General features: G+C 36.1%; 1 protein-coding gene across 1 annotated transcript in view; it reads right to left on the reverse strand.

Annotated features, from left to right (window-relative positions):
* ATM (ATM serine/threonine kinase) overlaps window positions 1-22,881 on the reverse strand; it is an 82,197-nt gene that overhangs the window by 27,729 nt on the left and 31,587 nt on the right. Inside the window, exons 27-42 of the mRNA XM_082004907.1 lie at window positions 21,814-21,940; window positions 20,344-20,543; window positions 18,233-18,407; window positions 15,668-15,832; window positions 15,268-15,400; window positions 12,008-12,103; window positions 10,456-10,627; window positions 9,878-10,019; window positions 9,057-9,233; window positions 8,230-8,404; window positions 4,868-4,955; window positions 4,356-4,511; window positions 3,323-3,431; window positions 2,450-2,538; window positions 2,252-2,354; window positions 1,054-1,202 (exon numbers count right to left, since the gene is read on the reverse strand). Coding sequence (XP_081861033.1) covers window positions 1,054-1,202; window positions 2,252-2,354; window positions 2,450-2,538; window positions 3,323-3,431; window positions 4,356-4,511; window positions 4,868-4,955; window positions 8,230-8,404; window positions 9,057-9,233; window positions 9,878-10,019; window positions 10,456-10,627; window positions 12,008-12,103; window positions 15,268-15,400; window positions 15,668-15,832; window positions 18,233-18,407; window positions 20,344-20,543; window positions 21,814-21,940 — 2,256 coding nt within the window. The remainder of the gene's footprint in view (window positions 1-1,053; window positions 1,203-2,251; window positions 2,355-2,449; window positions 2,539-3,322; window positions 3,432-4,355; window positions 4,512-4,867; window positions 4,956-8,229; window positions 8,405-9,056; window positions 9,234-9,877; window positions 10,020-10,455; window positions 10,628-12,007; window positions 12,104-15,267; window positions 15,401-15,667; window positions 15,833-18,232; window positions 18,408-20,343; window positions 20,544-21,813; window positions 21,941-22,881) is intronic.

The following is a 22,881-nucleotide window of genomic DNA, read 5'->3' on the forward strand; positions in this document are numbered from 1 at the left end:
CTCTTTTCTGCCCTCTTCACTTTTCTTTCTTCTGCTCGACCCTCCTCTTTTCTGCCCTCTTCACTTTTCTTTCTTCTGCTCGACCCTCCTCTTTTCTGCCATCTCATTCTCTCTCTTTTTATCTTACATGTTGTTTTTCTGCTCCTGTATTAAAGCTGAATATTCTATTTGCCTAAGAGGGTTATAACCAAAGAAGTTTACACAGACCCTAATGCAGGGACAAAGAGAGCCCACCTACATGAATTTTGTTCTGATTGTGGCATGACATATGTCCTTCAACAGTGTGTGTCTGTGAAGACCTCCAGATGCTTCTGAACAATGATCGTAAGACAGTGCAGGAGAAGAGAACGCGCAGACCAAGAGTATGTACCCCAGACTCATCTCTCTCTAAGGGTCTTAGGAGAAAAATCCTCCATTCTCCTGAGTACTAAAAGTTAATGTAGAAGGAGTTACTGAAGACCCCATCATGTAACTTTTGCTTTTGCCAAAATATAGTGATTCTATTCTGTATTCCTCCTAAAATGTGCGATGGTAGTTGTACTAGGAAGGGCCAGTATATATATACATATACTGGCCAGTCATATGAAATAACTAATGCCAGGTATCCAACATTACACAAGGGAGGAGATTACCAATTATGAGGAAGTAGCCATGAATCAACACTGGTGCTTGCTTTTCCAGGTCTTGATAACCTCTTGTGGCTTACTGACTAATATTTTCCCCATTTGCTTATAAATAAAACATTAAAAAACATCTATCCCTCATACGTACTTAAGATACATCTACAGTCTGAGTCAAAAATTGAAAATTTCTGTTTATAGTTATGAACAGTCAAAAAGAAGAATCAACTGCATACCGTTTCCCAGGAAAATGAAAAGTGATGTGCATACAAAACAGACAGGTCTAAGTGAAAAAGACTGCTTTTCAATTCAATGATTAAGACAAATTAGGTGACCTGCTTCACAGAAATTATATTCTGGTGTTGTCTTTTTGCTTGGAACTGAAACCATTGCCTTTCACTTAAAGAACTAGTGAAAAAGTAAGATGGTTTACTTGATAGAAGAGATGTGGCCCCATTGCATACTCCTCCATGCCGCCTGGTAGCGTATTTCCTGTAGTTCCGCACACCACTCAGTGTTTTCATGTTCCAGTCCTTTTAAATACATGGAAAGTGTGTGGCAAAGCCCAAAATTCTGCAAAGCCTGGAATTCAAAAAATTACTGAAAGTCAGTTTTCCTCCTTTAATAAACTGAATTGTTTTTTTAAAAGGTTTCGGTTTAACTTTGGAAACGAAGAAGCCTTTGCAGGTAAGGCAGAACCATAAGTATTTCTAAACTCAGCACTATATAACATGAAAACTTCTTAATAAGACTACTAATCACCCTACTGATACCTGCAACCCCAGAAAAACTGTTATATTATTACTGTAGCTGTCATTCTTTGAAATAAATTTCCATGTTGTGTTTCAAATGAACTACCTGCTCACATTTCTACATTCCAGAATTCCTGGGTAGTAAGCCAAAACTGGTTTTACTTCTTAATGAACTGTTTTTCCTGATGGGGATTTGAAAAAGTTTCCTACAACTCTTAAATCCCTAACTGTTTGAAGACCATAATGACTTTATAATTGTGACCACTTATCCAGGTTATGTGTGCAGCCATTATGAAGTAGAAACACAATGGAATTTTAACAAAGATAGTAAGTAATTTGGGGTAGGACAAGTACCATAGCAAAATGAAATTAGGGGAAATAGAGATATACCTGTGCTACAGAACTGCTGTAAACATTTTTAGTAAAAAAGCAACACATTTTTAAAGGATCAAAATAAGACAACATCAATTATATTTATTTATTGTATCAGAAATAACACAGTTTCAGTAAGATAGTTGCCATAATGGAGAGGTTTAAAGAATGAGATGGCAAAAATAACCAATTACATTACTTTTTATATGCTGTCACTTTAGGACCTGGCCAAATTCTGTATCAAATATATTTATTTTGAAATATTTCACAAAATTCATTACCCAAGATAAGGATTATGGGTGAGTGACAAGGAGACTAGAAGCCTTAATGTTTTCAGGACAAAAGTTGTCTTACACTATACAGTTTGGATGCCTATGACTATGGATTGGACTTGACGACCAAAGAGATCTCTTTTAGTTCTAAAACAATTTTGCATTTACTACAAATGACTCTCAGTATGATGGATATCAATTCCTACATTCATTTCCTATTATAAAATAAAATTACCTCTATTATTCCTGCCTGGCGAGTAGATGGAGAGAGGCTTGCCTCAAGGTCATATGTTACAAGGGCTTTCTCCCATACTGCTTCATGCTCGTATGTTCTTATCCTGTTGTAAGTCAACAACAAGTTTTCAATTTTATTTCCTTACTAATAAATGAAAGCAATGACTTTAAAGAACATATGAACATTAATAAATTATACCGTGCTAGTGGCTGTAACATTCTTCCTCCACCACAGCCATAGAGACTGTCAGGTTCTCCAATGCTTCTGTATATGTCCATGAGAAGATCCTAGAACATGCGCCATAAAACAAAGAATTACCTCTTTTGGAACCAGTTCAAGTGAGTTTTATACATATCATATAAGTTTATAAATACAAGTTCTTCCATGTAACATATTGTTATCATTGCTTAATTCTCCTTTATGCACTATCTATAGTATTCCTGCTATCATCACAGGAAGGGAAGTTTTGTAGTCTAGCAAAACTCTTCAGGACTACCCAACTTCTCTGCTAAGTTATTAAAAAAACAGTGCTGGGCCTTAGGTGCACTGGTTGAAAAGCAAAAGGCAGTAGTGCTGAATGAGCATCAGACATACCAGCTAAGCAATACATTTTAAAGATATGCAAGCACAGCTCTGGAGTAATGAACTATGAAAGGAGGAACTTACACTGAATCAGATTTTATGTATCAGATAAACCTGTGGGAGATACTACTACTTTGGTTTTGATTATTACAACTTCTACAACACTTGCTGATTTTTAATGAACACATCTCTCTGACAAAACAAACTGAAAAATACTTGGCTGGTTAGCACCATGAGGTCAGTTGTTTCAGGGATCGAAGTCTGCTTTGCCGCAATTTAAAATTTGCCAATTAATTAGTGTTTCAGGTAAACAAATAATCAATTTAACTTGTCTGGCAAGGCCACTGAGTTCACTTTGAATTAGAGCATGGGGAGAACTTTCAAATACAGTTTTTGAAGTTCAACTAGATCTGCCCTTCAGCTCAGATGAAACCTACTGTTAATTATATGAGAAGGTTTCCTTTCAGATTATGAAGCACAAACATGTACCTGTAAACTTATGCCAGTTTCTTCTTTACTTTTTTCATTCAAAATAGTAATAGTTGTTCTTTGACTTTCTTCTTCAAATGTCAAACTCTTAGCTGCTTTAAAAGATGACCTAAAGGAAATGTTTCAACTGGTAAAATTAAATGAAATTTCACACAAAGAACTAAAGAAATTCTGAAACAACACTTAAGAAACAAGGGGCACAAAAACTAAATGCAAAATCAGGCCTGTCATAATCCCAGGTTATTCAAAATGGCTCTCCACTAGAATGGCAAAGTGACCAGCTGAACTGAGAATATCAACATCAAGGGATTTCAATATCAAGGTGTTTTTTTCAGAGGGAAAAACCTCCACCTGTAATGTCTCATATTTTATTAAATCAAATTCCTTTTGTGAATGCCTAAGCAAGAATTCTCTGTCCTGGTTTCAGCTGGGATGGAGTTGTTTTTCTGTTCTGGGAAAAAGTGAAAGCAACTACATAATATATATGCTTACAACCATACTTTTGTTATACATTCACTGCCTTAGAGTTATTTGTCGCCAAAATGAAGCTAGTAAAATAGTTCCATATTTTGTCCATTATGGAATAAAACTCCTTCTACAAGGATCATTCAACTATACCCACGCAATTCTGGTCATCATTCTGTGGTTCCTTTCTCTACTTGATTCACTTCTGGCAGTAACTTAACCACTAGCAAACTATTAACTATGAGAAACAGAATCTGAAAAGTGTTCAATTTAGAAGGTGAGATTCAATACATTTTAGTATTCACAAGTATTCTCCAGAATACACACTAAGAAAACTTTCTGGTTAGAAGCAAAATTACACTATTTTGAATTTGTCACAGCTAACAAACTAGCAAGGTTGAGATCACATTCAAGGACTGGTAGAAATATTTTCCAGGTCCATACATGCACCTAAGGAATTTTTTTAAAGTTTCCTTGACTTTTCATGTAACAAAACACTACTGGAACACACAAAACATGATGCATTTTACCAGAAATGTCAAGACACTGCATTCCTCAAACCTTGTACCTTTCTTGCTGTTTGTCTATATTTATCTTGTCTGCGTAGATTTCTGCGTAGAGCAAGGCTGTAAAGTGAGCAGCACAAGACTGTGCTGCTATAGCAACCTCAAGATAATTCAGATCTAGCCAGAAGCTGTCATCAAAAACTGTACCTGAAACAGATCTGATTAAATAAAGACTTTACTATTGCTGTAATAGACCCTTCCTTCTAACATTAAACAAAAGAAATCCAATCTAACTATGAAGCCTACCATAGGCTAATTTTATCTTAGCCCCCCCCAAACCCATATCACAAAAAGTTTATGAGACAAAAAGTATTTAGAAAACTCCTTCAGCATAGTTAGAACCCTCTAAGTCTAGTCATACCACTTTGGTAATAAATGCAGAATCAGTACTACATCTTCATTCTTTTAACTGACATGTTGTCTACCACATTCTTCTGCCTTAATCTAGAGCGTCAACAGATCTTATAACAGTCATAATGAAATTAAAGCAACATTTTGGAAAGCGATAATTCACCTCTTTTGTCTTCTTAAGTAATCAACAACAGCAAGCATGGCTCGTCGAGATACTTTATCCAAACTTCTAAAATTATGGGTTTCTTGGTCTGGGATGTAATACATTTCAAAAGAAAGAATATGATGAACTTTTGTCATAACATATCCATTTACAAAACAAAAAGGTGTGTTTTGTACTCAAGAAAATAACTAAAAACTTCCTTGGAGAACATTTCCAAAATTAAAGTAATAGTCTGTCACAAAAAGTATTTCCCCTCCTTATATGATGTTAGTGGCATTACGGTAGTTTATACCTCAATTTTCTTTATCAATTTATCTTTGCATTAATAATTTGTGCATTCTATTTTGTCTTATAGAATTCAGAGCTGATCCAACATCATTGCACAAAGCTCCACAACAGATCTCTTCCCTTAGGCTTGAGCCATATAAAGTTATTCCAAAGCCACACAAATACTTATTAGTAGCTTTATTGTAGATTTTACAGAGTGTGTATGCTTGTTCAAAAAACACTATCTCCCACACACAGACACATACTTTTAAAGAATTTATATTTCCATGCCTTGCTTCTGGATTAAAAAATAAATCAGATGGCTATAGGTTGTGTTCTGCTCATTTGGTTAACAGTTTTTTCATTTTTCTGGACATTTTTAATTTATAAATTACAAGTACAAAGAAACAGGGAATGCATAAGCAAAGGTTTGATTACTACTACACTACAGTAAGATGCAGAACTAGAAACCTCCCCTAAAGAAAGATAAAGCCATGTAACAACAGCAGTATCTGGCCATTTCATGTGTTCCAACAAACAGAAATGAACAGCGCTTACTTTCCACTGCTACCAAAGACCTTACAGAAGGAACAGCAACTCCTTCTTTGTAAGTCATCTTCCACATGCTTCACTTTCAAAAGACATGCCGTGGGGACATGTTACTCTCAGTTCCTAACGCACCATGACATTTTGCTCTCCAGATCCATCCCCAGGCGCTGCACTACTTGCAAATGTAGACATAGCGTCTCATAGGCATGGTCCATGCTGTTAGCACTGTACAGTCAATGCCCCGAAGAGACTGCTACTTCCTCTTTCATAACTTGATCAGATGAATAACTGAAAATTTCTGAATTAATTATATTTGGGTACCAGAAAGTATTAACAAGTCAGTGGAAGGAACAGGCACTGGCCAAGAAAACTGGAAGAAAAAAGTTATTCTTCAGGATTTGTTGAACAGCAGACCAAATGACTATAATGGTAACTATAAGCTGTCAGCATTGTGTTCATACTCACTTGCCAGCAAGAAGCTTACAGACTGAAAATGAAAATAGTCTGTGTTTTTTCATGGCATCACACAGAAATTCTAAATTCTAAGGAGAACTAACTGAACATGTATTTTGAAAGATTCATTCAACAAAAAAAATTACATCTCTTCTGCAAAATAACAGATTCAACTAGACATGATTCTGGCGAGACTGACATGCACTAAATCCAAAGTATTATTCATTTTTAGTTTGGTGGGTCTGACTCTTGTCAAGCAGTTGACAATTTAAGATTAGGTTTGGTTTCTCAGGCAGAGCAGTGATTGGCATGATGTTCACACTATTTATGCTTTAAATTGCCAAGATTAACAGCCTAGAATTCCTAGAACTTGCATGTCAAAATGAATCAACAGGAAGACTCTTGTTCAGAAGCACTTAACTCTTTCATGTCTAACTGCTTGGTCTTTGCCACAGTTGGGATCCTGACAGATTGGACTGAAATTTTTCTAGGTTTCCTAGGAAGATTTTTCTCCTTGATTGGGTAAGAGTTTCTCCTTGAAGAAACCGGTAGTCATCAGATATTTAAATTTTTTCTTTTGAATACTGCTGATGTTCTATCATTCCAACTTTGGAATTAACATACCTTTGCACTGTTGGTTAGTGCATCTCCAGTTTATCTGTAAACAACTACATAGACAACAAGCTGTGTGCTACTTCATGGGGTTTTTTTTCAGTACCAGGATAGTTTTTCATATGAAGAACTCCATTTAAAGCTTTTACATGTCCTTTATTTCATTCTTACTGCCTCAGTAAGATCCCTTGCACAGAATCACAATGTTTGAAGAGGCATCTATCATTTGCTCATTTGTGTCACTGAACTAACTGCAAGTTTTTAAAACTTAGAAAAATCCCTTCTTATTTTTCATAGAACATTTAGGGTGACTCTGTACATCTAGGCATAAATTTGTGCAGTAGTTTCCCTGGCTGCTTACAGGAAGGAAATAGGAAATCGTTAATCCTTTTCTGTCTTACAAAGTGGGACAATAATAAAAATATCTGGATTGTGGGAACAGCTTGTTACCTGACTTAAAAAATGTGAAAGAATACAGCTCTAGTTTTTTGCCCAGGCTAGTCAGCATCTATAAAAAGTAACTTAAAATACACCTAGTGTCATTAAGCTTATTTACACCACTGCAATACTAGTACAAACTGCAATCCTAAGGGTTCCTTTACCTCTCTGGCAACCCAAAGCTTGTATGACTTGCCTGTAAAAAGACTGCAAGACATTGTAGTCTCATTCCTTTAGTAATTTGTCACTGAAGAAGGGAGTTGGAAGATATAGTGGATATAGCTACTGCACAAAAAATATTAACCTGAAGTTACTGTATTTGTGTTAAGTAAGGGACATACACAAATAAAAGAAATACATTATTTCAGCTCCTGAAAATAAGTGCATGTACCATTCCCATAGTCTAATCACAAAGATCTTATTTTTTTTACACAGATTTCTGCTAACTTCAACCACAATCTAATTGGAAAGGACACCAGTCAGCTTCATTAGAAGGTGCTTTATTTTTAATGGAACTTACTGCATTACTTATGCTTAGCTGCAGTTCTTTTGGTTACAATTTCCTTTCATCCTGCTGGAACAGAACAGAATGTATAGGGACACCATTATCAATATTAAGCAGAAGCCACAGAAAGGATTAGTCTTTTTTCCATGGGTAAAATCTAGGTGAAAACTGTCTTTGCAGTTTTGAAATCGCTCTTGTTTGAGTAAGAGAAGAATTTAACTGCCAATTCGTAATTTTAAGAGACAGTCCAAGACTCAGTCTTGCAGCACACAACATTGGATCACACCTAAATTCAGCAAGTAATAAACATTATCCAGTTCTGAACAAGGACAGAAGCTACACAGAAGAAACAACTTGGGTGCTCTAATGAACAGCTTCAAAATTATCGGTATCTCCACTGAAAAAGGACAAACAGTTGGACAGAAATTTCTAAAATTCTGTCTGCCTACAAGTGCACATCATACATTTGATGTCAGAAGGTAGTTTCTTCACAACCAGAATCCCTCTTTCAGCTGAAACAAAAATATTATGACATTACCTGAATCAGAATTTGGAGGTGTAGTAGATCTACTAGATGAGGCAAATCTGCAACAGGCTGTAAAAAACTTCTGGATATGAACTGACAAAAGATTTCTCCAAGATTCATCTGAGTCATGAAGAAGGATATCATGAATCAGGTATGGAAGCAAAGTTTGACACAAGTCCGTTTTTACCTAGAAAACAATCATGCACAGCAGCTGGTAAAAGAAACAACCAAAAGCCTTTCTTTCTCAGGTTATAACCAAACTGACAACTACTCTAAGAAAACATGTAATGCTTGAGAGAGAACATGTAATATAAAAAATGTAAACCACTTAACAGGGCTATGCTGGCATTCAGTCAAAGTAGTCATAGAAGTTCATCCGTGTTTATAACTATCTCTCAAATCATGTATTTCAAGAGTGTATTTTATGGGTATGTGCAATATCTGACTACAAAAGATCTGAATTACTGTTAAAGATAATAATGTATTTTTGTGCATCACAGAATCACAGAATCATTAAGGTTGGAAAAGACCTTTAAGATCAAGTCCAACCATCAACCCAACACCACCATGCCCACTAAACTATGTCCTGAAGTGCCACATCTACATGTTTTTTTGAACACTTCAGTGATGGTGACTCCACCACCTCCCTGGGCAGCCTGTTCCATTGTTTGACCACTCTCTCAGTAAAGAAATTTTTCCTAGTATCTAGTCTAAACCTCCCCTTGCACAACTTGAGGCCATTTCCTCTCATCCTATCGCAGATTTCCTATTGTCCTATACGCATCACAGCGCACATACATATATATGTACACATATAATTTACATATAATTCAGCTTACCTCACATAGCGGCTTCATTAACTGTAGAACTTCATTTTGCACACCTCCACTGTCCAGTATTGAACTAGTTAGCCGCTTGATCCAGGTCTCGTGACTTTCTCCCAGAGGAATCCACAGGTTTGTGTCACCCAAAGTTTCTAAAGGAGCTTCCATATCATTAGCAGGTACTACAAAAAACTAGAAGGAAAATATATACATTGCAAATATAAACAAATCCTACAGCATTTAAAAAAAATATACTGCAATCTGCACAGATTAAAACATTAAATATTAACTGTGCTTTAACTAATTGGCAATATCAATTTTGTTCATGTAAATGTAAAGTTTTCCAAGGAAATCTGAAAGTATTAAAAATAAAATTTTACTGATAACATTAACAAGGCCACATTAGACATCACACTCAGGTTACAAATCAGAAGTTTGAAAATTGGGAAATACCTGATTTATGGTTAATCATGCACCCTTTTTGCTGACCTATTTTTGACTAAGTTTTTGCATCAAATGATAACGAAATCCTGAGAAAGAATGTATTAGATAACCGAGTAGATAATAAAAAATCGCCTTTCTAATAATGAAAATACACAGCTTTATAATGTCAAATTGGTAATTTACTATGTGTAGCAGCCACAAATGCTGAAACAGGAAGGAGAAACAGATGTACAAAAGCAGTCACATTTGCAATCAGACCGATAAGAAGTCCAAATTTCACATTCATCAAAGCCTATCTCAAAAAAAAATTTCAAATTTACTTTTCTTAAAAATATATACTTTTATGTTTTATCTTACCCATATGCCATATAAATAAGGTATATCAGAAGTACCTTTTTCCTAGACATTCTGAAGGGCTGTAGATAGATTAACATGGGATCAGCTTTATTTTTATAAACTTCCCAAAATTCACTTCCAGACTTGGTGGCTAATATGTTTTTCAAACATGAAACGGCAGCAGCTCTAACATCAATACTGAAAGTGTAACATAGACAACGTCATTATATTATTAATTTCATTCAGATATTTCCTTTTCAAAATCACCTTTATAAACACACAAGACAAATAATTCCACAATCTAACAACATGTGCATGAAATCAGAAAATTTTGGACTAGGATATGCCATTGCGTATTTTCTTGTAAAGCAAAGCCTCAGTATTTACTCCACACCACTGCTGTTCTCTAGAGCACAGAAGAGACTCTCCGGCTCAAGTCTGACAAAAGAATTTCTAGGAAACATCTAAGCTTGACTGGATAAGTAATCTGAGCCTTGAAGAAGCACATGTTTGGACACTAATAGGTGTTAATAACACTTTCAGAGTATTACTCTGATGTCATTTGAACAATGTATAACTTAATGGCTCCTATCAAGCTCTGAACTAACCAATTTAAATAAATAAGTATACTCACCAATTATCTGTTAAAGCAATATTTATTTGAGTTAACATTATGAAGACCCACTGAAGTTTTCTATCTTCAAGTAAGTCCACTGCTTTAGAATCCTGGGCATTTTCAGCACGCTGAAGAGCTATGGTGGAGAAATCCATGGGACCTATTTCTCCTAAGCAACTTCCAACAGCCTCTGCAAATGCAGGTAATTTTACAGTCTCATGCACACTAAAACAAGGTCTCACCCTAAAAAGTTGCAATTAATATAAACTGCTTTTAGAACTCAGATTGTTATGGGGTAAAAAGCTGTAAACATTTATAAATAATCACTCGAGGAGCTTTATCATTAAAACTACATGTATAAAAATTTTGCAGCTTAAGACTCATAAATAATAGTTATACTTTCTAACTCAGTTGTCTAGGACTGCCTATAGCTCTGGGTTTTGCAGTTTAAATCAGATATGGTTTTTATTTTTGCTTGCGTCAGAAACAGGTTAAGTGCAAAAGGTCAGAATCACAGACACTAAAAGACACTCATTTTCACTCCCTAAGGGTATGATAAATACAAACACTAGCCTACAAACAGTAGCCTGTAAGCTCAATCAGAATTAACCTACATTTTATATAAGATGATGTATCAACATGTTCCTCATTTGCTTTCCAAACAAAGTATTTTATAAAAACACGTGACTACATACAAGAAAAAAACAAAACAAAATTGACCTTGAAAATAATTTTTAAAAAGGGATGTTAATGTTTGTCAGAAAGAAACCAAAATCTATTTCCCTGCTCTTTCCTTCATACTCGGCATGTGTCTTGAAAACTTTTCTATTTTCTACAACATTGCTTTAACCACCAGAGCACATAAACAACAGACTGAAGATACACAGGCTGTGTTTTGAACTAAATTTAACAAATCATCTAAGGAAACACAATGCAGAAACGGCTGAAACTTACAGCTTGCAGAGGTGCGGAATAATGCATCACGCTGAAGTCAATGTGAGCTTGAATTGCTCAGCATTTGTAATTTTAGTCTTTTAGACAAAAAAATATATTACAGCAAATGTTCTCATACCTTGTGTTTCTGTCTAGTTTAGACAACTCATTTCAGTAAACATCACCTTGATGGAGGTAATCCTCACTTGGGGAAGAGGGGAGTTGCATTTTAGCTTTGGATCAAACATTAATCAGGTGCTCAGTGTAAATGGTGAGAATAATTTTAATAATACAGAAGAGGCTTTAAGATGGAGAACATGTCCTTCAAATTTTCAGATAAGTTCTCTTCAATTTTTCTTACTATTTTTCAACCTAATAAACTGACACATGTAACAGCAGATGACACCTTGAGTGTAGAAGAGACCAGGGTCTAAACTGACAACAATTTAAGTTATTAGTCAAAGATGTAAAATACAGTGACAGAAAAGAAGGCATATCACCCATTTTAGCATACCTGATGGTTGCCTCTGGTAGCAAATGCAAAATAAGAGTGGGAAGTAACACTGCGAACAGCCACAGCTTCAACCTGGGGTTTGCAGTAACAGCCCTAGGGTGCCTGTGGCACTACTTAACTTACCCAGCACTGCTTTTTCACCTGTATGGTTAACTGCCATCTTGGACAGCTGCAGTAAGCTCACCACCAATTTCACTACCACAGAATCTTCTGGCTTTTCTATCATTCAGAAAGAAAAATAAACACCAAAAATGTTATTGTGTATTTGTAATGTGAACATATTAGAAGAAAACACTGCTTTAGTATCTTTTATATACACGTCAACATGCATTATTGTTGAAGCAAGTTAGTATTAAACAATACATTAAAAAATTACTCATTTTTCTTATCTATCATGTCTTGAAAAAATTTCTATGCATTTGAATATGACAAAGAATCCCCAAAACTAGAATCATAGAATCATTTAGGTTGGAAAAGACCTTTAAGATCATCAAGTCCAACCTTTAACATAGCACTGCCAAGTCCATCACTAAGCCATGTCCCTAAGCACCACATCTACACGTCGTTTAAATACCTCCAGCGATGGTGACTCCATCACCTCCCTGGGCAGCCTGTTCCAATGCTTGACAACTCTTTTGGTGAAGAAATTTTTCCTAATATCCAATCTAAACCTCCCCTGGCACAACTCCAGGCCATTTCCACTTGTCCTATCACTTGTCACTTGGGAGAAGAGACCAGCACCCACCAGCACCCACCTCATTACAAGCTCCTTTCAGGTAGTTGTAGAGAGCGAAAAGGTCTCCCCTCAGCCTCCTTTTCTTCAGGCTGAACAATCCCAGTTCCCTCAGATGCTCCTCATAAGACTTGTGCTCCAGACCCCTCACCAGCTTCGTTTCCCTTCTCTGGACACACTCCAGCAACTCAGTGTCCTTCTTGTACTGAGGGGCCCAACACTGAACACAATATTCGAGGTGCAGCCTCACCAGTACTGAGTACAGGGGCACGATCACTTCCCTCCTCCTGCTAGCCACACTATTTCTGATACAGGCCAGGATGCTGTTGGCCTTCTTGGCCACCTGGGCACACTGCCGGCTCATATTGACCCGGCTGTCGACCAACACCCCCAGGTCCTTTTCTGCCAGGGAGCTCTCCAGCCACTCCTCCCCAAGCCTGTAATGTTGCATGGGGTTGTTGTGACCCAAGTGCAGGACCCGGCACTTGGCCTTGTTGAACCTCGTACAGTTGATCTCAGCCCATCAATCCAGCCTGTCCAGATCCCTCTGCAGAGCCTTCCAGTCCTCAAGCAGATCAACACTCCCAGCCAACTCTGTGTCCCCTGCAAACTTCCTGAGGGTGCTCTCAATCCCCTCATCCAGATCATTGATAAAGATATTAAACAGAAATGGCCCCAACCCTGAGCCCTGAGGAACACCACTTATGACTGGCCGCCAACTGGATTTAACTCCGTTCACCACAACTCTTTGGGCCCGGCCATCCAGCCAGTTTTTTACACAAGCGAAGAATACACCCATGTACACAAATGCTATTATTTTCAGTGTTTTGATGTAGAAATGATAATTAAATACATGAAATACTAACATAAGTTAATGTAAGAATGTTATTTGAAACAGTAAAGTCATACTATGTGACTCCACTGACAACACTTAAGCTAATATCATCATTCTGTTCTTAATCTGAATCCAAGGAATATCCCAAAACAAGGCTTTATGCTAGGAATTTCACAGAATTAGACTGGCTTTCAGTTGCCTAATTAACTTTGCGAAATTATAAACTCTTGAGATGGCTACTTCCTTACATATTTGCTGCCCGCCTGAGGTCTGTTTTAAAAATAAACATTCCAAATAAAATTGTTTTGCTGTTTCCAGGAACAAGGTCTAGGAAAAAGCATGATGATTTGCCAATGTAAAAAAAATAAAAGCACTATTTTTATTCTTTAAATCCTGCTGCCCTGCTGATTGGAATGGAAATCTGGAATCGGGTTTTATCCTTGTTGACATTTTTATAAAAATGAATACACATGTGGCCAAACTGCAGTAGTTATTTCTTAAATGTTATCTTTCAGCATACAGTTTTATAGCCTTTATCAATAACTGTTTTTTACTTCTCTTTAACACCTAAAGTAATAGTAATAATAAAGTTATTTTTAAGTGCTTAATAGATTTTTAGTATAAGGCAAAATCAAGGCAACAGGCCTATCAAGCCTGCTAGCCTGCCTCCAACAGCGCAAAAGTATTTCTTCTCAGGTTTTGCCAGTCAGCAGATTGGTGATTTCTGAGCAAATCTTCATACCTAATAATCTCTGCGACATATGTCTAACTCCATTTAAGGTCCATTATGCTTCTGACCTCCACAGTAAGTAGCAGTAAGTTCCATACTGTATATATTTTGTTTGGAAAAAATATGTGGTTTTTCTTGTATAACTGCTGCGAGATAATTTATCTGTTCTTTTACTGTGACAAAAGTGTTAAGTTCTCCCTACTCAGCTTCATCGTACCATTCACCAGTTCATACATCTCTCTGTATTCCTATTCAACCTCTTTTCCAGGCTCACAAGGCTCTCCCCTGATGAAAACTGTTGCCCAAAAGCTTGTTGCCCTTTTACTTACTCTTTTCAAGAAGAATTTTGAGACTAAAATTGTAAATGATATTCACGATGTAGGGACATAATGCACTTAAACCACAGCCTTATGACAGACTACTGTTCTTCCCCAAACTTTACTTTGCACTTATTTACAATGAATTGCATCAGCTCTTTTTATCTGCCTGTCATGCACACAAGCTGATGAAGACTTGATGTAAAGAGGCAAAGTGAAATAGTTTGGCATAAACATCTGAAAACCAAAATAGGAGGGAACTGGGTCTGGACTGAGGGCTGACAGAATGCTGGGATGTGGCAAGGTTCAACTAAACTAAATCCTACCATTTTAGAACTTCTGTGAACTTTACTTTCTAACATACTATGTCTTTAATAAAATCTAGCTTCATTACATTAAAAAGAGTAATTCACATACCAGAAAACTCATGAAGCAGCCATAAAGTAATATACTCATATTATATGTTATCCTGGTCATTCACAATCATAAGTGCCCCATGCCAAAAGTCAGAAAGGCATTTTATCCTCTCTGCCATATATCACCTCATATAGTATTTATAATACACTCTGCTAAGGATACTTCAGATTTTGCATGAATAATAAATGCCATTCTATTCTGCATGTGGAATTATTGTAAGGATACATCGCTAAACATACAAAAACCATGACACAAAATAAAACATTCAATGTCAAATTAGAATAGGGTTACATCGCTACACACCTAAAACCAGATACAAAAGAAATGAAATACATAATCAGATGTCAGTACCCTGGAAATTTTTCAGGAGATCCTTCATCTGATCTTTATATTGTTCCAATTGTTTGCGTAAATCATACAGTCCTTCAAGTCGTGTTAAGGGCAGAGAATCACAAACACCAACTGAGAGAAAGTGATTAATTTCCTGCAAAACAACGTTTTGTATTAAGCACAGATAGCATACAAATAAAGGCTTCAAGAGTAAAGTGGCTCTCAGCAGTCCACAATGCAGATATTAATAGATGCAAAATAAGAACGGAGACCTACAAATATCTCAGTTTCTGAAACTGGCAATAAAAAGAATCCACATGTCAATCTCAACTATATCTATAGCTAGAAAATTGTCCTTCTTTTGAAAGTTTGCATTACAAAAAAACACTATACCATGAGATATAATTTAAAATGTAATTACCTCCAAAAGAGAATATGGTCCTTTACTGTATTTTATTTTCTGTTGAGTTGCTCGTAAATCTTTAAAAGCAGGATATTCAGGAAAAGGATCTAAGCATTTGATTGCTTGGTACAGATTTTCATTATCCTTATTATCTATCACCAGATACTTCAACAAGCCTAGGACCTGAACAGAAAAAGTCAATTAAAACCAAAAAAGACAGAGAAACATTTTTGAGCCACATTTCTTATTCAGGTTATAAAGTTTGTATTTCTCCAAGTTCCATTAAACTGAGAACTCTACAAAAAATGGCAAGATAATTTATTTACACTGTTAAAAATTGTAAGATGTTTAGAGGCTTGGGGAAATCACAGATATATTCTAAAATGGTGAGGCATTTTTTGCTACTCTCCCTCTCAGACAAGCTTTTTATTATCAGAGCCTGCAGTTTTATCCTGTCTTTTGACGAAGCTGATTTCAAATATTGGCAAATACAATCATTACAAGCACAAGTCTTATGAGGAGCGGCTGAGGGAACTGGGGCTGTTTAGTCTGAAGAAGAGGAGGCTGAGAGGAGACCTTATCGCTCTCTACAACTACCTGAAAGGGGGTTGTGGCGACAAGGGTGTTGGTCTCTTCTCCCAAGTAACTAGTGATAGGACAAGAGGAAACGGCCTCAAGTTGCACCAGGGGAGGTTTAGATTGGATATTAGGAAAAATTTCTTCACTGAGAGGGTGGTCAAGCATTGGAACAGGCTGCCCAGGGAGGTGGTGGAGTCGCCATCTCTGGAAGTGTTCAAAAAACGTGTGGATGTGGCGCTTCAGGACATGGTTTAGGGGACATGGTGGCGCTGGATTAATGGTTGGACTTGATGATCTTGAAGGTCCTTTCCAATCTAGTGATTCTGTGATTCTGTGATTACAATATCGGCGATGATTTAGCAACACACTGCACCCAAGGAGTCATCCGTCTGATATGATTGGGACCTTATTATTCTTACTAACTAAAGTGCTGGTAACTTGAAATCTGGACAAATGCATAAATATCATAATTTACTGCCCAAATCACTAAACTTTGGCAGAATTTGTTTTCGAACAGATCTACAACTTGAATAAACACTTGCTAAAGGGGTACCATACTTTCGTTGCAAAAATGCTGCTTTGATGCTTTACTTACAAATCGATGCAATTGGACATCAATCCAGGCAGCTTTGAGGAGTCTACAATCTAAATGATGAGGTTTTTATTTGGAGACTTGTATTTACCTGAAAATTATTAACTAGCCTCCATTCAATGCTAGAAGAAAAGTGAAGAAACTGAAAACTGATCATTAGAAGAAGGACATCCCTGCAAGAGTATGGAGATGAGAAGGTTTCATATTTGATATCCGTTCCAATTTAGAGAAATTTCTGCCCTCCCCACTTTGTTTCTGCCCAGGGATGGCCTGACATCTTGCCTTTGCAGTTGTGCATATACAACCGTTTGAAAAGACATATTATAAACGTGATCATGATCATTAAGCTGGCAAAAAGATTGCCAGGTTATTTTCAGCTGGATCAGCATAGCCCTCCAGCTAGTAGGAGGAGGACAACGTAGGGCTACACTGCAACCATGCAGGTGCATATGGTACCATGGGATTAGATTAAGGCAGAAGGCAACCATAAGGACTGAAGTGCAACAGGTATACTCTTCTCACCTTCAGCAACTAATTATAAGTCTCTGAATCTAAGCATATTTCCACCTCTAGCAGAAAGGACATACAAATCATGATGGAAAGGAAAACAAGGCTTGTCACACAACTGAAACTGCTTCATTTCCCCTTTAAGGCCTATGTGCTACATTTGTTTTTTATGATAATTTGTTAAATAAACAGCTGAAATCTGTTCCCTGCAAGTATTTCCTCTTTGTACTCTAGACACCTTTCCCTTCCAAAGGTCTTCATCGTATTTTCTGTGAAATCATCCACAGAGCTTTGTAGGTAACTGCTTGGCTACTCGATGTGCTTGTATTGATTAGCCTGCCATCACCAGTAGTTTAGCAATGCCAATGTTCTCTCTGTCTTTTCCTTAGCGGTACCACTGATTTGGTGTCCCTACTCAACTAAGGTAACAATTTTTCTGAAACTTACCCTGAAAGTTTTAAACCTCTTTCAGATTTGGCTGAGAAAGGTGCACAGATTCAAAGCCGATGTAAAAGACATTACAACAGCATTAAAGCTCTTTAAGAAATCTGATTTTTTAGTAGACTAAGTAAATAGAGAATTAGAAAGTGATACAGTAATCTCAGCAATTATGAGACAAATACATCTCAATCACTGTTTAAAGCTATAGGAATTAAATATGGAAATATTTTATTTAGAAATTAAATATGGAACATGGTATTTGTCAAAATAGAAGTACAAGTAAAACACTTTTATTTAAAAAATTAAAGGTATAGTGTTACATCCCAAGTAATATTTTTTGTATAAATCTACAAAGCATAGGAAAAAAGAATTAAAATTGAACATGAGTATAGATATAGCTTTAACAACAGCGAACATGAGCTAAAAAGCTAACAGATAAGGAATCAGCAGCAACTCAAAAGTACCTGTTCCTGAATCTCAGGCTGGTCCACAGCGAGAGGTATTAGGGTTGCTACAATAACATGAAGGTGGCTCTCTAGAGCATCATTGCAACACGTAACTGCTGTGTGGCAAACATGATGAAGAAGGTCACAGCAGAGTGAAAAGCTGCGCATAGTTATGTCTCTGATAATAACAGGTCTGTCAGGGGAAACAAAAAAGTGAAATTGAAGAAATACAAATTGTCATTGTCTCATGTATTAACCTATTATACAACAGGGAAGAATAGAGGAAAAGGAGAAATACAAATAAACTTTACAGGAGGAACTCATTCTAAACTTTAAAATTTATCAACTCAATCTGCTCTAAGGATTTAGCTCAGGAGACACAGGGGAACTACAACACCAGAATTTGAGGGATCACTTTAAAAAATGGAGTAAAAAAACTCCAAGAAAAATATATTCCAAATAGGAAAAAAACCCAAAACCTATCCTAAAAGGCTTTTAGATTATTATTTGCCAGAATAATGTTGACAGAAACAGAACAAAGTGAAAAATATGCACCCTGAGCCCTCCTCTCTCATATAACCATTTGTTTAAATAAAAAAAGAAAAAAGAAAAGATTTAGGTCACAGAGGCCACCTGTGGATTATCTAGTCCAGCTTCCTGCCTGAAGCAGGGTCCACTTCAAAGTCAGATCAGGTTCTCAAGGTTTTGTTGAGCTGAATTCTGATGCATTCCTTGAATGGAGAATCAACAGCCTCTCTTAAGCAACCTGCTTCAGTATGTGACTATTCTCACTGTAAAAATCTTTTCCCTTACGTCCAACCAGAATTTCCCAGGTTGCAACTTGGTGCATGCTACCTCTTGTCCTTTTGCTGTGCACTCCTAGGAAAAATCTGGCTCTACCTTCTCTACAAGGTATCTTCCCCTCCAGAAACTGGAGAACAGAAATTACATCAACTCCATTTATCCCCTTGGGGGTCTTCCACTCAACCCATCCCACTTTGTCATTATCTCTCATGTCCTGGCTGAAGCAGCCCCACACTGGACACAGTGCTCCTATTGCAGCTTCGGAAGACTCAGAGGGGAATGATGACTACTTCCCTAAGATGCTAGCTACACTCTTGCCAGCAGTTCAGTACACAGCGTTCAGTGATGGAAGGCACACTGCTGACTCATCCAGCTTGTCCTCCAAGACTCCTGGGTCCTCTTCTGCAAGGCTACTTTCTAGCCAGTCAGCTCCCAAGCCTGCACTCATGCGTGGGGTTATTCCATCCCAGGTGAAAGTCCTAGGGGTTCTTTGCTCAACTTCACAATGTACCTGTTGTCCCACTCCTACAGCGAGATGAAGGCCCTCTGAATGGCAGCCTCTCCCTCCAGTGCATCAACTGCCCCTGTCCCAGTTCAGTGTTGATTGCAATAAGAAGTCTCATAATAATGGCATTTACCATAAAATCCACACCTCTCTCCAGTATTTCAGGGTATGAAATGCTTCCAACAAGTAATCAACTTGCACTTAAAATCAATGACATTTAGGTGAGTAACTGTCTGGGAAATCCAAAGCTAAACCTTAAGTAAGAAAATACCTCCAGTCCTTATGATAGACAAGAATCTCTACTTAAATCTTAAACCTGAGGAAGTACCAGTTTTCTCAATCTGAAGACAAGCTAAGATAACATGTACCGATTCTCACTCATTTTGTTAGCTACTTATTGGTGAGAATATAAATGTCAATACTCTTTACTAACTCAATAAGCACATTTTATTTATATGTGCTTACTTTGCATTTAAGACCACAATTTGAATTTTTCTCCCATATTCCCAGACACTTTTTCTGTCACCAAAATCTCCCAACACTTCTGATTTCTACGACTGGATAGCCTATTATAGATACAAAATTCTGCAGTATAATGAACATATACATACAAGGATAGCACAAAACATTCCACATTTAGTAAGAGTTCTAAATTTAAATTTCAAAATTATCAAAGAAAGGCAATTTAATTTTTTCTTTCAGCAAATTTCAATTATTTCTACAAATGAATTAACATCTACTAGTGATACTGAAATAAATGTAAGGTTACAAGAACAAGGCAGCACAGACAGGAAGAACAAGATGTATTTACCATATTTACCTGCTATTGATATGGTGAATCAGGGTGTAAATTACATCTCGGAGGACAAAAGCCCATGCTCCTCCTAAACCATCTTTTATCTCTTTAAGTACCAGACTAACAAACAAGTGATAAATTAGAAGAGCTCTATGTTTCTTGTAAATGTTGTTTGTATCTGATGCATGCTTACAAAGGGCTAGAAGGATTTTCTGGAATGAATCCTAAAAATGAATAAACTGTGAGTAAAAAAATAATTCATAATGCCAATACAGATACAATTTCTATCAAGCAAAAACTTAAAGCAATTTTTTTTTTTTTTTTTAAAGGACATGGACAAAAAGGCTTTATTGTTTTTAAACAAACAAAAGACCTACATAGAAACAAATTCTCCAAGCAGAACTATCAGCATCATACCTCCTAATTTTCTTTTTTCATTTTTTTTAACCCCACAGGAAAAAAAACATATTTTGCATTTTTTTCAGAAAAACAAACAGTTATGGCAGTTCTCACCTACATCAAATAAAAACCATTAAATCAATGGGTAGTGCTTTCGTCTATAATCTTGCAAACATAATGTTCATATGTACAAAATGCATTATTTCATAGAATAGAAATAGTATCAATAGAGATTGTAACTGTTAAAACTGCAAACTTAAAAACAAAAGTAACTGTCTTAAAGTACTAGGCAGGTTGTGTTATGTTTTAAATAATTTATTCCACTGGCTGGCAATATTAACTTTTACACTCAAAAGATTTACACAAATATGGTCCAGAAAAAGTTTTTTTCTGATTTTTAGATTGTTTACGGATAGGCAAAGTAAGTTGTTAACAACATACGCAATAAAATAGCATAAACTTTGAAAAGACAAGTTTCCAAGGAACGATGTTACAAGACAGTAATATGTTTATAATTTCTTGCAAGGACTGCATGATTTTATATGCCTTTGTATTTGCCTTTAAAAACTGGAAATCAAATGTCTAAAAATATCACAGACTATAAAATTTCACACTGTCAGTAAGGGAAGGAAACCTTAATATCTTAATTGTAGATAGTATTTAGATAAAGTTGTCCAAATGTAATTATTTTAGAATGTTCTTCAGACATATGCCAAAGACATAAATTGCATCTAAATTGGGTCTGGTACACACAGATTTTCCCAATCTTTAAAATAATCCCCTCTATTTATACATTATTTCATATGTATTATATAATGCATGTAATAGTTCAAGCATGTCATTTTTGTAAAGCTACTGTGTCACTGAACTTGGGACTTCCATTACAGAAGGGGAAAAAAAAAAAAAAAAAAAAAAAAAAAGAAAGGTTTCTAAGGTTGCATTTTTTCCTCATATATACATGATGAAAATGTCAATTCAACCGAAATGTACCCATAAAAAGAAATACTGTATTTATATATATACCTAAATATATATATCTAATATATATAATCTATATATTTCTACAGAAAAAGAAAATAATCATGACATACTTACAGGGCTTTTAGAAAGAACTGCTACAAGACTTTTTAACTTGCTTTTATGACAGCTGCTAATATAGTCCAAGGTTGCCTTAATCACATAAGATGGAAAATGAGGAGGATTAGGAGCAGGATCCAGGTCCCTAAATGAATAAAAGAAGAGGTGGGGTTTTTTTCTTCCCAAAAATCAAACCCCATGTATTAAATAAAGTAAGTCTCTCTGAATAAACACGTAACTACTAGGAAATCTTTTCTGCTTTCAGTAAGTAAGATGCACCAAAAGTATCTATCTTATTTTTAGCTGTCTGTTGTCCCTCTATGGCAGTTAAGCCGTACTTTCTTAACATTCTGTTATTTCTTGAAAGATCATATTGCTAAAAACCCACACATTTGTCTCATCTAAGGTACTTCATAGGAAAATTTAACTGCAAGTCAAGCTTCTGCATTTGGTAATTATAGGAACAATTTGGTTGGAAAAAAGTAATCACGAATCTCCCCATTATAAAATAAGGTAGTTAACTTCTCAAAAAGAAAAGAAATGCACTATGATAGTAACAAAGCAGCAAATTCTAAGTTTCATCATTCTTATTCTTACCAACCCCTTCCTAGTAAGAAAAACTTTGGTTACAAGCAAACTCCACAGCCTGTTAATAATCTCACTAAAACAAATTTCTTCTATACAGTTCTGAAATCCTCAGCCATTTAACTTTTAGCAGATTTTCACAGAAATGCTTTCATTTCTTTTAGCTTTATATTTCTACAATAAAAAAACTTCTTCAATAACTTTAGAAAGTGTAATGTTTTTCCAAATAGTTTGTATCTAAACACAAAAATCTGGAAAATTATTTCCAGAGATAACTATGCAAATAGTGATATTTTTAGAACAACAACAGAGATTGAAAAGCTCATAAAAAATAAGATATTTATGGCATTAGAATATTTCTATTAATTAGGAATTTGTTTATTTGGCATTGCTTAAGCAATCTTACCAAAGGCAAGAGGTGCCACTACAAGAACTGTTAAGAAATGGTTCCCTTCACTTCTCAGTGACTTCTAAATATTTAAAGGCCTTTAAAAGAATCAC

Source organism: Phaethon aethereus, assembly GCF_964289735.1.
Source record: "Phaethon aethereus genome assembly, chromosome: 1".
Classification (NCBI taxonomy): Eukaryota; Metazoa; Chordata; class Aves; order Phaethontiformes; family Phaethontidae; genus Phaethon; species Phaethon aethereus.